Source organism: Lissotriton helveticus, chromosome 8 (assembly GCF_964261635.1).
Source record: "Lissotriton helveticus chromosome 8, aLisHel1.1, whole genome shotgun sequence".
NCBI classification, from domain to species: Eukaryota; Metazoa; Chordata; class Amphibia; order Caudata; family Salamandridae; genus Lissotriton; species Lissotriton helveticus.
This window is the reverse complement of record NC_136069.1, coordinates 732784054-732798799: the sequence shown is the minus strand read 5'-3', so window position 1 is coordinate 732798799 and position 14746 is coordinate 732784054. Positions and strand designations below refer to the sequence as shown.

General features: G+C 42.2%; 1 protein-coding gene across 3 annotated transcripts in view; it reads right to left on the bottom strand.

Annotated features, from left to right (window-relative positions):
* The window catches only part of CARS2 (cysteinyl-tRNA synthetase 2, mitochondrial), a 742767-nt gene that overhangs the window by 247071 nt on the left and 480950 nt on the right, over nt 1-14746 (bottom strand). For all 3 annotated transcript variants that reach the window (XM_078657536.1, XM_078657535.1, XM_078657534.1), the window contains one exon: nt 10963-11034. In XM_078657536.1, coding sequence (XP_078513662.1) covers nt 10963-11034 — 72 coding nt within the window. The remainder of the gene's footprint in view (nt 1-10962; nt 11035-14746) is intronic.

Here is a 14746-nt window from a genome sequence, read left to right as displayed (position 1 = left end):
ACTCTGCGCTTCAGGAAACTCGCTCAGGCAAACCTGGAAGCTAGCCAGGAAGAAATAAAAAGATGCTTTGACCAGAATGCCACTCTGGTCTAATTTCAACCTGGGCAGAAGGTGTGGGTGGTGGCGCCAGTAGAGCCTTGCGCACTCCAAGACAAGTGGACTGGGCCATATGAGGTGGTGAAGCGCAAGAGCGATGTAACCTATCTGGTTGACTTGCAGTCTTCCAGGAACCTTTTGAGGGTGTTACAGGCGCCAGACACGAGCGCACAATCTGGGGGCTTGAGTGGAGTCGGTCTTGCGCTGAATACAGTCGCCGCTCAAAGAAACCACAACTCCCAGGGTGCCTTGCACGTCATGTATGATGTGGCAAGAGACGGCCCATAAAGAAGTCGCGGAACCCGACACAGCGTCGGAAATTCCTTCCCCGTTGTCCTGAAGGTGCCGAGGAGTCCCAGGAGGAGAGGTCTGGTGAGGGTGCAAGCGCACCAACTCTCGCTCCGTTTTCTGTTTGGTTTAGGTTATACCTCCTCTGTTGGTTGTGCGGCAACTCGTGTGGAGGAGGAAAGACGCCTTTTTGTTTTCGCCCGGTATTGCCGGCCGGGACTTAAAAGTGTCCTCCATTGGTGAGCTAGTTGCTAGTGCGGAGGACGATACTGAGATTTAAAGCGCCTTCACCCTGTATTGTCGATCGGGGGCTAAGCACATTAACAGAGCATTTAAAGTGCCTTCGCCCGGTATTGTCGACCGGGGGCTAAGCACATTAATGATGCATTTAAAGTGCCTTCGCCCGGTATTGTCGACTGGGGGCTGAACTCACAGTGAAGTTTGTGTGGCTTACACAATATTTGCCAAATACTAGTCAGTAACCTCTTTCCTATTAGTATTGCACATTCTTGGCTGACACTTTTCTATATGACATCTTATAGTTGTTTTCATGTTCACATAGTTTATTATTGAGCTTACTCATGTGGTGAAGGAACCATTCAGGAAATTATTATCATCGTTTTTTCATATTTTGGTTGATTGGATACTGGGGAATTAGCACAATGGTAACTACTCATGTGTTGTTCTGAATCTATCTTAACAGGGGTAATAGGAGTGGTATGGATTACGCTCTATCCCTGTGACGTGGAGTTCAGGAAAGGGTAGGTCTTTAGTAAGTCTTTATACTTATCATTGGTGTTGTCGTTTTGTTAACAACAGAAGGAGTAAATACTCAACGTGTGTTTTCTTCTACGTTTTATTTCCATTGCAGCTACAGCCCAACACGAGGGGTTACCACACAGAAGGCACGTCTTATATAGAAGTCTATTCTTCTAACAGTGTCGTTATTTTTTGTTACAGGTATAGGAAGGGGCATTACAGATACCGTTATTGTTTGTATGCGTTAGTGACAGTTCATGCAAGGATTATATGATTGTGTTTTATCCTTTCAAATCTCCCTCCCTGCTGTTCCCTTCCTTCGCTTCCCCCGCTTGATCCTTCCACTGACCTGTGCCATTACGGCTATTCAGGCTTGGATAGATCGAGAGGTGGTCCATTCCGAGCATCAAACCGATCCTTAGGACCGACCTGTAACAGAGAGTCCTACATGTGAACCGCCTCAAGCCACACTTTGAGAGGTCTGATGTGACAACGCTCCTTGCTACAGTTGATGGGATGGAGGAGGAAAGTGATCCTCTTCCTGACCTCCTGTCAGCCAAGGATCAGGATGGTTCAGTGGATGGGGTGAACCTCTCTCCCACACCGACTCCAGAACAGCAGAGGGACTGTCGCCATGTGTTGGGTCAGTTCACCTCCCTGTTCTCCCTAACACCAGGAGTCACCGATTGGAGTGTCCATGAAGTGGACACTGGGGACAGCCTACCTGTGGAGCAGAAGTTTTACAGGGTATCTGACAGGGTCAGGGCCACCATCAAGGAAGAAGTTTCCAAGATGTTGGCGTCAGGGGTAATTCACAAATTTTGTATTTGGGGAGATTGGATACTTGCTGTGCCCTAATAAAAGTAATACATTATGGTTTTTTTTTTAGAAACTTGTTTCTATCAAACTGATTGAAAAGTTCATATTGCAGTTTAGCTATTTAGGTTTTCTGTATTTTATTGTTTGGCTAATCAGTTTCAATGAACGCAGTTTTCCATGACTGCTTCTCATTAACTGGTGAATATGTATTTTCAGTAAAACATGAGAGTCACAGCCCTCTCTTGTTAGGTTAATGTAGAATCAGCTTTTAATTATGGATTTACTGACTGTGGTAGAAGTGAGAGAAAATGGGTAATTTTACTTACAGAAAAACTCACTGTGCTTTTAGATGAGGTGCAAAGGCAGGCCCCAAAAAACTGTTTATGGTATGGAGTAGAGTGACAGGGAGTGGATCACAACGGCAATAAAAAACAATCGGACTCTTACCTTTGGAAAACTCGGGATACATAAACAATGTGGAAAAGAATACAATTGAACAAATAAATAAATCTTTTTTCGGCAATGTGGGTTGGAACATCTATTGCTACTGGTAAAGCTTAGGGTAACCTATGGGGAGACGATGATTATATGTTTTAATACCCAGAAAGCACTGAAGTGCGACTGACCAGGATTACAGAGAAGATGGGTATGAGGAGAGCACCCATAAGATAGATCGGAGCAGTAAAATGTGGGTTTTTCTGAATAGGGTCTACTGGAAAGTCAAAACTAACTACGGAGTTTGTTGTAAGAGAAGCATAAGGATGGAGTTATCCTGGGGAATAAGGAGATGTGATTTAAGGTTTGATCACACAAAGGACAGACTGGGCTGCATAAGCTCATGTTGGACCAAGATTGTACCCTATAATAGGCCGAAGTGGGAATCCACGTAGTTTACAAGTAATTAACAAGTGTGTGACTCTATCTAGATGTGTTTGTTGTAACTTTAAGTTTCACAAATAAAAAAAGAGTGATAGACTAAGTTGATGGGAGAGGGGCACTGTTTAGACTTTGTAGGTGAGTGAAAGACACAGAGGTGCATGAAATCTGTGTGCGAGTAAACTAACATTGCTCAGTCCTGTATACACCACACTCGAATCAAACATCACAGGATTAATAAAACCCTATACAATAGTGAGGATGTGTGTGTGTGTGTCAGTTTATGCGTCAGAGGTAAACCAAGTTCAATCCAAAAATGACAAAAAAGAGTGAGTTAAGGCTAGTGGGAGGTGCAGGAGGTGAGTGTGTGCGCATGTGTGTGTACAGGCATGTGTTTGTTTTAAGTGGAGTAATATTGTTCTGCATCTATAAGATAAGATATAAAGCACAAAGAAGTTTGTGAGACACCGTATATAGGGAACTATTGTTTGGAAACAGTACCAACCAAGAGTTTCCCATTCTGTACTTTTTAATTTTGTGCTGCGAAGAATATTTCGCAACAGAACATGGAGTTTCCTAAAGCTGAAACACTTCTTCCGGTACTGCTGCATTTATTTGCAATTTGAGACCTTCCCAGAGCTTGAGTTTGAGTGTCTAATTCTTGTTCTATTGAGAAGAAATGCGAGTTGGGTATTTCAATACACCATGGCCATTTCAAGAGATCATATCCTTTCATGAAGAGAGAGTCCTCAAAATTGTGCTTTGAGAGAGTTCCTGACATCAACGCTGTACTGTTTCTGAATCATAAATATGTATTTTACACTATCAGTTTAGGGCAAGCCATGCGGCTTTGCATGTTAACACACTGAAGGTAGGGACCACTTCAAATCTGACCACCCTTCCACAGTGTAGGAAGAGGGACCAGGCATGTATTTTTTTATGTTCGGGGACACATCTAAACACAATTTCAAGATTCTGCCTTTTTGTGTGTGCACTGCTTTGATCATAACTAGGTCCAAATCCTTCCGTCTGCTGGCTGTGCGGTCCTACACCTCTAGGTGTTGCTGCAAATTTCTCAGAAACAGGCTGGCACTGGATATCAGTAAAGCTAATTAGGTACTTTAATGTTTTCACTGGCACTGTTATAAGTCTTTAATTTATCAAAGACTGAATGAAAATTCTCTCTAAGGAACACTTTGTCATGTTTAGTACTCAAGACTGCCCCTAGGTATGCTACCAGAGTCCAGGAATTAGGGGAATACTTTTTCTAATTCACATGAACTCCCACTTCTTTCAGGTATAAGGTTGCCTAGGTTCCCTCCCAGAATTATGCTTTGATAAGACAATTGTCTAATGCAATTCTAAAAGTGATTTTCCAGACTGTATGCCTCGACCTCCTCGTTTTCAAGCATGCAAGGGACAGGAGTACAAGGCCGTTTAACAATGCATGCACAGCTTGCTCAACAGCTTTAGTATACTATTTAAATGCCATTAAATACAAATTGGGCTGATTCAGACATGTGTTATACTAATACACATTCAGGTAAATGTGAATATACATTATGTAAAATATCTAATTGTATGGCATTCTAATGCGTAAAGGACTTCTGCAACCGTTCCTAAATCTATACTTGTGTAATGCATACAAATATTATGCAAACTTAGTTTTAGGAAAAAAGACCAAACTGCTATCTTAATTAAAGACAAGCAATTTAATCTTCGTCAAATTCTTTTAACTAATGGTAGAGCATGTTTTTTTTTTTTTTTTTGTTTTTTTTTTAATCAAAAGGAGGGAGGGAGATCAATGGATCAACGGACACTAGTTACCACTAGAGTGGAAGGTCCAGTTACAGCATGTGTCCGTGAGTGGTCTTCACTAACAAAACGGGGGGCTGAACTGTTCCTGCAAGGAGTGGGAAGAGAATAGGAAGACTACAGAGGGCTGTGCAAGAACTGGCGTGACCAGAGGTGTATATGTAACACCTGTGGGCATCCCTTTTGTTGGATGTATTTGCCTCACACACCGAGCATGTTTTTTCACACACCATTTTTTTCACGTGTCAAAAACTTGAACTAGGGTTCTTGGTTTAATCTAGTGTAATCATTGAATGTGTTAAAATTATACTCTTTATAGGTAAATACCCTTTTACTCCCTTGCCATTTTTCTAAATACAATTTAATCCTGTTTGGATAATACGGGGTTAGCGTTAACAGAAGCACTGGAATTCAAATGTATATTACATGTGAGATAAAAAAACTGACTTGTAACTGTTTTACTTTCTGCACTTTGTTTATTTCCATGCTAAATCAATAACGGTTGAAAGGAGGAAATGCATCAAACTGCCAAGATGGATCCGCAAGTGAACCCTTGCATCAGACATCTGCTGTGTTCTGAAGGTCATAAGTTTGAATCCTAGTAAAGCAGACTCCGCCTTCCGAAGAATGCGAGCTTATTGCCATCAAACTGGGTAATACAAGCATTTGCAATGCAACAGGTCTCACATTTGCAAGAGTTTAAGCTACTCGCATTGTAAACGACAATGCCTTTTATTGATCTGTTTTGATAATTAGCATAAATAAAAGTCATTGTCATTTTCGATGGCAATAGCTCAAACTCTTGTAAAAGCGAGACCTATTTCACTTCAAAGAAGCGTCCGCCATTGTCCCGGGCTGCTTGGAAAGTGAAGTCACGCATGGCCCGCTCAATGTTGCAGGAAAGCATGTTGTGCCTGTAGTAGGAGAAACTCGTTAAGGAAAATAGTGCTTACAGACTAAAGAAGACATATGGTTTGCTCGTGGGAGGTTACAAATTAAGATAAGGCGGTACTAAGGAGAGACTAACAAGCCTATTAACGAATCAGAAGCCAGCATTTAAAAGGGCAATGACACAAGCCAATGAAAAATATGCCAGAGAGTGGGCGGGGCTTTACGTCCATACTCTAATACAGCATGCCTCACAGAGCAGCGCATGCGCTGCCCAGGTTCGACCAAAAAAATATCTGCTATCTTTAGGGCTTAAAAACATCAGAAGAATTTCAAAAAGAGCTTTGTTTAAGCGAGTTTAAAACAGTCAAATGCATCTCCTGCAAAGTGTGGTATGCAGAGGATGGAAAACAACTCGTTTTATGGCTACTCATCTCCCCTCTTGCTATGTCCATGTAACATGCGGGGCACATAAACAAAAGGGCTTGTCTCTTCCATCTAGTAAACCATGTTAGCATGGATTTAATGCATCTTCAAGAGGCAGAGCTTTATCATTGTCGGACTTCTAGGATTATGAGAACTACATTACACAACAAGGTCTTCTAAATTAGGCAGCACATTATCTGGCAGTATTATTTTCTTTCACTTTAGCTGGAAACAACCCTTGTTGTGAAAATTGGAAATTTCGCAAATTATGTTGCAAATGCAGTAATACCATAATTATGTGGCACACACTGCAGCCACAGAGTCACATAAATCCCCTGGCCTTCATCATGCTCCACTGTTTTATTAACAGCTTATCCTCAACATTTATACCTGAACATTCTAATTCCAATCAGTGCCCACTGTTAGCTGCACTTTCAAGAGAACTGCTTTTTCAAGCTAACTACCCCAAAATTAACGTGCAATCTAAAACACATAATGGGTAATGTGTAATATGATGCTACATTGTCATCTCGGGGCTATCGTGTAATTTATAAAACATTCGGCCTTCAACCTCATGGTTTATGATGACACCAGAATTTCTTGATGGGCATAAAAGACTGTATTAAATGGTTACCTTAATATCTATTGTTTGTACGCAGAGTAGCCGCGATGATTATTGTTAATTATTCTCTGCAACAGGTTCAGAAAGTGACACATATCATATCTAGCAGGAGAAGTTTCAGACAGTGACTTTGAAGGCCCCAAGCTATAGTTGAGGGGAATATTACAACTCACTATTGTGGGAGTTGTCATTAGATTTCGATATATGTCAGATGTGGACAGGGGATTTTAATATTCTCATTTGGAAATCATCCAAACCTTTTTCCGGCAAACTCTATCAGAATTTTGTAATCCGTATTATTAAAGAGTAGGATGTTCTAGACTCCAACAGTTGGGCTAACCCAATATAATGTATTCCCTTCTTCCTAATAACATTATATAGATTGTATTATTTTTTGTTTCTATGTCATGCGTGTGTTGTAGTTACTCTGCCAATTTTTCATGAGGGAATGAGCAAAGTCATTAACAGAAGTCATGCACATTCTTTGTCCCATAACATTTCAGATGACTAACTTTTGCACTTTCTATAATATTGCATTTATTTTTAGATCGATACTAGCACAATTTTATTTTGACCAGTATTTTCATTAGTGCCCTGTCGATACAAGCAACATGTTATGTATATTGCTGATGTTGAAAATTCAATAAAATTATATTTACAAAAAACATAAGTCATTAACAGCCTAAGGTAGGGAAAGCAGTCTCTTTGGCTCCTGTAATTAATTATACAAAATAATTTCGAGATTTAATTTCTATGCTCTTCCCTATTTTCAATCACATACTGGTTTGGGGAGTAACTCAAGAATCCTGGAGTAGGGTCATATAAGTGTTTTATAAAAACCTGTTAAATCCAATCATTAATGTGGACCTTACTGGCCGAATTCTTAACTCAATACAATTATTAACTTTTTACTGAAATAACAGCAAAAGAGATTAACTAGGCACAGATTCATCATCCTTAGGCATATTCCGAAAGCAGAAGCAACACAAAGTACCCACCAGGTGTGTCTCACTGGCCATTTTGCTGGCCAAACGGGCAATAGCCATGCACTGGCGCTCCCCTACAGGCTCCCCGACCTCGGCATCAGTGGGAGCTGTCCTCAAATGGGCTGCGACAGAGGAAGAAGCATTGCGCGAGGAGGAGGTGAAAGGGATACGCAAACTCCCCATATCCATGGAATGGGCGTTGTTACTGCACCAATTCAAACAGGCCCAGCTCCTTGAGAACCCAGACCACGATACACAAGTTCCTAGTGCCTCACAATCACCAGCTCAGCCCACATATTCACACCCCAGATCTCACACTGAGGCATCCATGCAGAACCACTAGCGCATAGGGCCATATAGTACATCACATCTAAATACCAGCCAACAGGACGCGTCAGGCTTCATATCGCCCACTTACGGGATATAATTACACTGACCACTGTGCATACAATGCCCAGATAAGGTCACTAGACAACAGTACCCAGAAGTTCAGGAACACCCCCCGGTTCTGTACCCCAGAAAAGTAAGGGTCAGATGTATGAAAGAACTTAGCATTTCCTAATGGTCTGATTAGCAATTTTGGTCTGTTAAGAAAATGCTAACTTGCCTTTCTATATGCACAAAGGGAGATAGGGAATCGTAAAATGCCATTCCTACCCAGTAGAAATCACATTTTGGGATTCCCTAAATAGGAAATCGCAAGTATAGATTTCCTATTTGTGATTGCCTAAGCACATGTACAAAGCAATTCCGAAATGTGAAATGGGAATTTAGGAAATGCTATTACCATCAACTCCAATTCGATGGTAACCATGTGCAAAAAAAGCATCTCCCCAAAAAAATGTTAAGTGCCATAAAGTACACACATGCCCCTAGGGCATGCATGTGCTGTACATGTGCACCACTTTTTTTGAGGTACATCAAGGGGGGCCTTAGGCCTATAGGCACCCTTGCTTTTGCATTTCCAAATTTGGAATTTCCAATTAGGAAATCGCAAATTTGGAAATGCAAAACCATTTGTACCTATGGGCCAGTAGGCCCATAGGTATGAATGTTTTAGCGTTTCCTAAATAGCGATTTACTAACAGTGATTCCAACTCTGTAGGAATTGCTGTTAGGAAATCTCTATTTTTGTACATTGCATTTTCCTAAATAGCGATTTCTTAGAATTTGCTATTTACGAACTGCAAAAACTGAATTTCGTACATCTGGCTCAAAGTCCCTTGCTATTCAAAAACTACAGTTCAAAACTTACTATTGTCCTAAAGGTGCAAAACAGTAGTAAATATACTACTACCCAACTTTGGAGTAAATCAAGCACCACACATGGTCATTCACAGGTACAGCAACACACTCACATAGAAAACAATGGAGGCAGGGAAATAAAATAACATCCCATAGGAACTAATATTAAAATAATTACATTAGTATTTAAAATTATATATTAAGAGTTTGTATCACAGTATACCATAATATCGCTGCCCTCCTACGTGAGCATTTTTCAGTCGAGACTGGGCAGCGCAAGTGCTGCTCTGCAAGGCATACTGTATTAGAGTATGGACTTGACGCTCCTCCCACTCTCTGCCCATATATTTCATTGGCTTGTGTCACTGTCCTTTGCAAATGCTGGCTTCTGATTCGTTAATAGGCTTCTTGGTCCCTCCTTAGTACCGCCATGTCTTGATATGTGACCTTCTGTGAAGACTGGCCCTTTTACTTCTGTCGTTACACGGTATGTCTTATTTAGTCTGTAAGCACTATTTTCTTTAATGAGTTTCTCCTACTACAGGCACGGCATGCTTTCCTGCAACATTCAGCACGCCATGCGCGCTGTCACATTCTAAGCAGCCCAGGTCAATGACGGACGCTTCTTTCAAATGAAATTGGTCTTGCGTTTACACGAGTTTGAGCTATTGGCATTGTAAATGACAATGCCTTTTATTTATGTGTTAATTATCAAAACAGATAAATAAAAGGCATTGTCATTTACAATGCCAGTAGCTTAAACTTTTGCAAATGCGAGACTTATTGCATTGCAAATGCTTGTTCATTTGTTGGGACAGGGGAGGACGGACGCCACAGGCATCAATCACAACTTTGAAGTATCTTGAAAGCAAATATTATAAATATTAAAGCGTCAACACATGAAAATATGTGTAATCGTTCAAAAACATATCCTGATTGACGATCATCGCAGTAGTCAGAAGGGTCAGTGTTTATTTCGGAACCATTACTTACTTCTGGTTTAATCTCGGGGTAATTAACTTCGGGCCCCTCTTGCTTTTTGTAATGTTCCATTTAACATCGCATTAAAAACACTACTTAAATGCGACGTTAATTTCGATATCCCCTGCAGATGGCACTGTTGCTTCATTTACAAACGTATTCTCCCTTCTCTAATATTATATCCATTGTTTTGCTGAGCCGGCTTGAGCGGGCAGCAGCAGCCTGCAAGACGTTTGATACCAATTTGCCACCCAAATACAGCAAAAAGCTACTGAAAGGTGACCAGTCTTTAACTTCCAGATGCCTAGCCTTTAGATGTTAAGCAGATTATTCCCTAAGGCTATTCCGTCAAACCGCAAAACCTATAAATTCACTGCTTCCATCCAGAGGCGCAACTAGAACCAAATTAGGAAAATCCAAAACTGTATATTAAATAAACGGATGTATGACGGTACAACGCGTACCGTCACAACGCATCCCTTTACACCGCGTCCCTTACAACGCAAGTCGTTACCACGACTTGCGTTGGGGGCGTGGATTTCGAATAGTATCATTTACTATTCTAACACCAGTCCCCGTGGACACTAGGGAAGGTGTTGGGATAGTAAATGTACTATTTTTAATCCTTTAGCGCCCTCCAGCGCAAGTCGTGGTAACGACTTGCGTTGTAAGGGACGCGTTGTAAAGGCCACGCGGAGTAAAATCCGCGTGGTAAAGGATGTTTCCCTAAATAAACATGGAGTAGGATGGGCTTTCTTGCTTCCTCGGCATATGTTCATCTGATGCACCCTAGTGATCATGCATGCTGGTTAGAAAGCGATTTTTCAATAAATCCACTTTTCACTTTTAACTTCTATCTTTATAAAAACAAAATAAATCGCCAATGGGTGTGGCTTAACGGCTAGAGCGGCATACTTTGAAGGTGAGTCTGGCAGGAGACTCAAACATCCTGTGATTCTGGGCAAATCACTTCATCTCTAAGTGCCTACAAAAGGATGAATGTGTCGGTCTGTAACGCAACTGGTGATCATGTAAAGCGCTTTGATACCTTTGGGGCGAGTTCGTGCTATACAAAACTGCAAAATAATAAAAAGTAAATATTCTCAGCATAAACCCGTATCATTTTGCTGCATGCTTCTTCGCAACATGTGTCCCACATACCTGAAGGTCTGCCATATCTTGTTTAAAGTCCTCTTCATACGTGCGTGCAAGTGACGCCGGCGACATGTTTAACTTGAAAAAACAGGAGAAGAATGTATTAGTATTGAACAAACAGCTCAAATAAAAGCACAACCTCTTGAGAGGACAGGTCAGAAACATGCTAAAGTGGGGCACACTACTAAAATGGTCAAATGTTACTCACCTGTGTGAATATTTTGGATTTCACTATGTAAAAAGGGTTATCCAATACTTTGGGACAGATTTACAAAGCTGGTGGAGCTTGTTAGTTTTAACTCATTGTGGATAATCATTGTACAAATTACTTTCATATTTCACTATACTAATTCACCACTAATCCTTTCTGGTTTCCAGAGTAGCACGCTACTCGCCGAAAAAGCGCTTCAACACCACATCAGGGGTAGCAAGCGTTACATAAATGTAAACCTTTTCCCTCGTCTATCCCTACACTATCCTTCTCAATCCAAATAACTAACATATCCACCACTCAAATTACTTTCATATTTTCACTATACTAATTCACCACTTATCCTTTAAGGGTACCTGAGTAGCGTGCTACTCGTCAAAAAAGCGCTTCAACGCCTATTCAGGGGTAGTAAGCGCAATGTAAATGGAATTACAATACAATACAATACTTCATGCTAACTCTTTGAGCCTCTGGAGAAGGGCCGCCGTAAGGCTCAAAAGTCAAAACATGCAAATCCAGGGGTTATGTTAATGGAAATAACGAAATTTAAAAAATATTTTTAATTAGCCTTCCACGTTGTCATCTTTTAACCTTTGAAAATTTGTTGGTGCCAGTGATGCATGACGTAGGAGATCTGAAGTAATTTTTAAATCAGCAATAGCTTGTCAGTTTTGCCTTCAAGAAGAAATAGTCAATAAAACCGCATTTGCTGCTCACAAAAGTAACATACATGGGCCTTAATATTTTTAGCAAAAGTGTGGGAACAAAGTCTGGTAGTGCATTTTTGTGTTTTTTTGTTAACTTTGCATCTTTGGTAATCAGATCAAGTTTAAAATGTTTTGCTAACAGTCCCTTGAGATCAAAATGCCAGATGATTAGAGTGTTAAGTTTCTTTATATCCAAAAATCTTTATGCTGTTTTAGGTACAGTCTAGTTGTTTTTATTCTTCAGCACAGTGCCTTCTACTATCATGGTGGATTGCGATTTCAGGAGAGAGATGGATTTGGCTTGAAAAAATGTTTACACATATTTTTTGGAACTATCTTTATTCTGATTTTATGCAATCCGGTATAATAGGGGTAATCATAAATCAGCTGTGCCAACAGTAGTATTGTAGGTAGGTTCTAGTATGACTTGGTGCATACAAACATTCGTAGATAATATCATGGCATACAGATTTTAAGGGGAAAAAAATACTAAACCAAACCATGAGCCTTGAAGAAAACGTAAATGTCATGGAGTGCCGCAGCATCGGGGAAAATACAACATTGCGAAGAGTGTAGCACAGAGATGCCACAGGCGACTTGTGTCTGTGTGATAGAAGGGGCTAATGATGAGGTGGGGGTACTCAGGGTGAACGCCGGCTGGGAGGAAATGTAGGATGCTGCTTGTAGGGGTATTCTCAGGGGTGGCCGGCATGGCTCACGGGTGGTGGGGGCATGCGGTCTGGTTTAAAAAAATAATAATAGAAAAATAAAGCTTACCTTTCCGCTGGGTACCGCGTCTTCTCTCCTGCTTGCCTGTGTCCGACTCAAGGTCGGAACAGGAAGCAGGCGGCCAGGCTCCCACCCCTATGCCAATCACAATGCTCCAATGGAGAGTGGTGATTGGTCTGAGTGCCATGAAGTGGGGCCTAGCCAGGGGCTGTAGGGGTGGGCATGTTCTCCATGCAGGCTGTAATGCAGCCTGCATTGAGAACATGGAAGTGCGCATTACTGTTTTGGGAGGCCTGTGAGCGCACAGGAGTGCCTACCACTCCTCCCCTGCAGCTCCGCCCTCCTCCTCACGCACTGCTGCAGCAGGAGGAAAAAATAAAATGATAATAACATTCAATTATTATCACTTTATTTTTTTCCTTTCTTTGCTCCTACTGGCCAGGCCCGGACTGGTCGTTGCGGGCACCGGGCAATACCCCGGTGCGCCGCAAGGGTGGAGGCCGTTTTGTTACAGGGCCTTTTTTGCAGCAAAAACCGGCCCTGGCAAAGGGGGGGGGGGGTGCGGGGGCTGTTCGAGCACTTTGCCAGGGCCGGTTTTGGTTCCCAGTCCGGCCCTGCTCCTGGCAGAGGGGCAAGGCTCCTCTGCCTTAGCGGAGGAGCCACCATTGGGTGTTCTCGATAGCCCACTGTGCAATGCGCCTTGCTAATTTGGAGCAGTGTCGCTGTCCGGTGTGCTCTGAAAGGCAGACAGTAGGTGGTCCCATGCAGCCACAATAGGGTGTTTTCGTAATCCATGAGCCTCCTCGAGGTGGAGCGCCGTGGCCTCGGGGCCCATGCCATTAACAACGCTGGATCAATAAAGTGGGTAGAGGCGACACAAGCTTTATAATGTTTAGCAGACTGCTAGCCACGTTGTTCAGGTCCGTACGACCTGTTACTCTGGCAAGGGCATTTGTGACCTCCCTCCTAATGGCTCGGACATCAGGGCAATCCCAGAATATGTGTGGCATATCCGCCTCAAGAGCACAGCAGCATAAACAGTTAAGTGGTGTCGCAAGGATACATTTTGTATAGTTTGGCCAGGGTAAGGTATGCCCTGTGGAGAATGTTATATCGTATATTTTGAAAACAGGCGCTGTGGGAAACGCTTCACAGGTGAGCCTATATTTTAGTGCATTCTTCTTGGGCCAGTTCACAACCAATGTCCCGCTCCCAAGCCCGCCGGAGTGTTGTCAGCGGATCCTGAATTTTATATAAAAAGGGCCCCAGTAATTCAAGCGATCAGCCGGCGGCTAGCACCCATTGTATATAGTGTATTTGTCAAAGGGTGTGGATTATAAGGTGACCAACTGGCATTGGTGCAAATTCAGGACAGTGAGTCTAAAAATTCAGGACAAAGGGTCAAAATTCAGGACAAAAATTCAGGACAGAAGGTCAGAATTCAGGACAACAATTTGGGACAAAAGGTACATTTTACAGACACATCAGAGGAGGTCGTGCAATATTACATAAGTAAACAGACAACCAACACAAGTACAAGTCAAAATAAGTTTATATTAGATTGAGAGAACCTTGCACTGCATCTGTTGTGTGCCGGAGTGAAACTTAAATACCTGTGTTTGCATATTGGATGCACCTGGGTAACATTAGGCAAAATGAAACCTCCACCCCCCAGAGCTGGGCCCCTGGTGAGGTGACAGGAGCCTATAAACAAAAACAGTTTGCCATGCTCTGGGCTCCGCAGGAGCAGTTGCCGCTGGTTACATTTGAAAGTGGTGGGCGTAAAAGTTTGTGATGAGTGCCCGGTGGCGAGCGCAGCGAGCCTGAACGTCATTAGGAGAGGTGGTGGTGGTGGTAATGGGGGGTTCTTCCCTGGGAAAAGTTTGCAAAAAGAATGGGCAAATGGTGCCTTTCCAAGAATATTTAAGAAGCAAGATGGTTAATAAAGCAATTGTGAAAGTGTAGGTATTACATCAATAAGGAGATTTGACGTAGGGAACCGCTTATTTAGTATAAGCGCATAGCTGTTATCTTGTCTGACATGGCTGCCCATATCTCTCGGCCTTGGCTCCTCTCGAGTCCCAGCCTCTATCTTCCCTCCTGCCAGGCCCTACTGTTTTTGTGCTCTCCCTTATCTCCACCT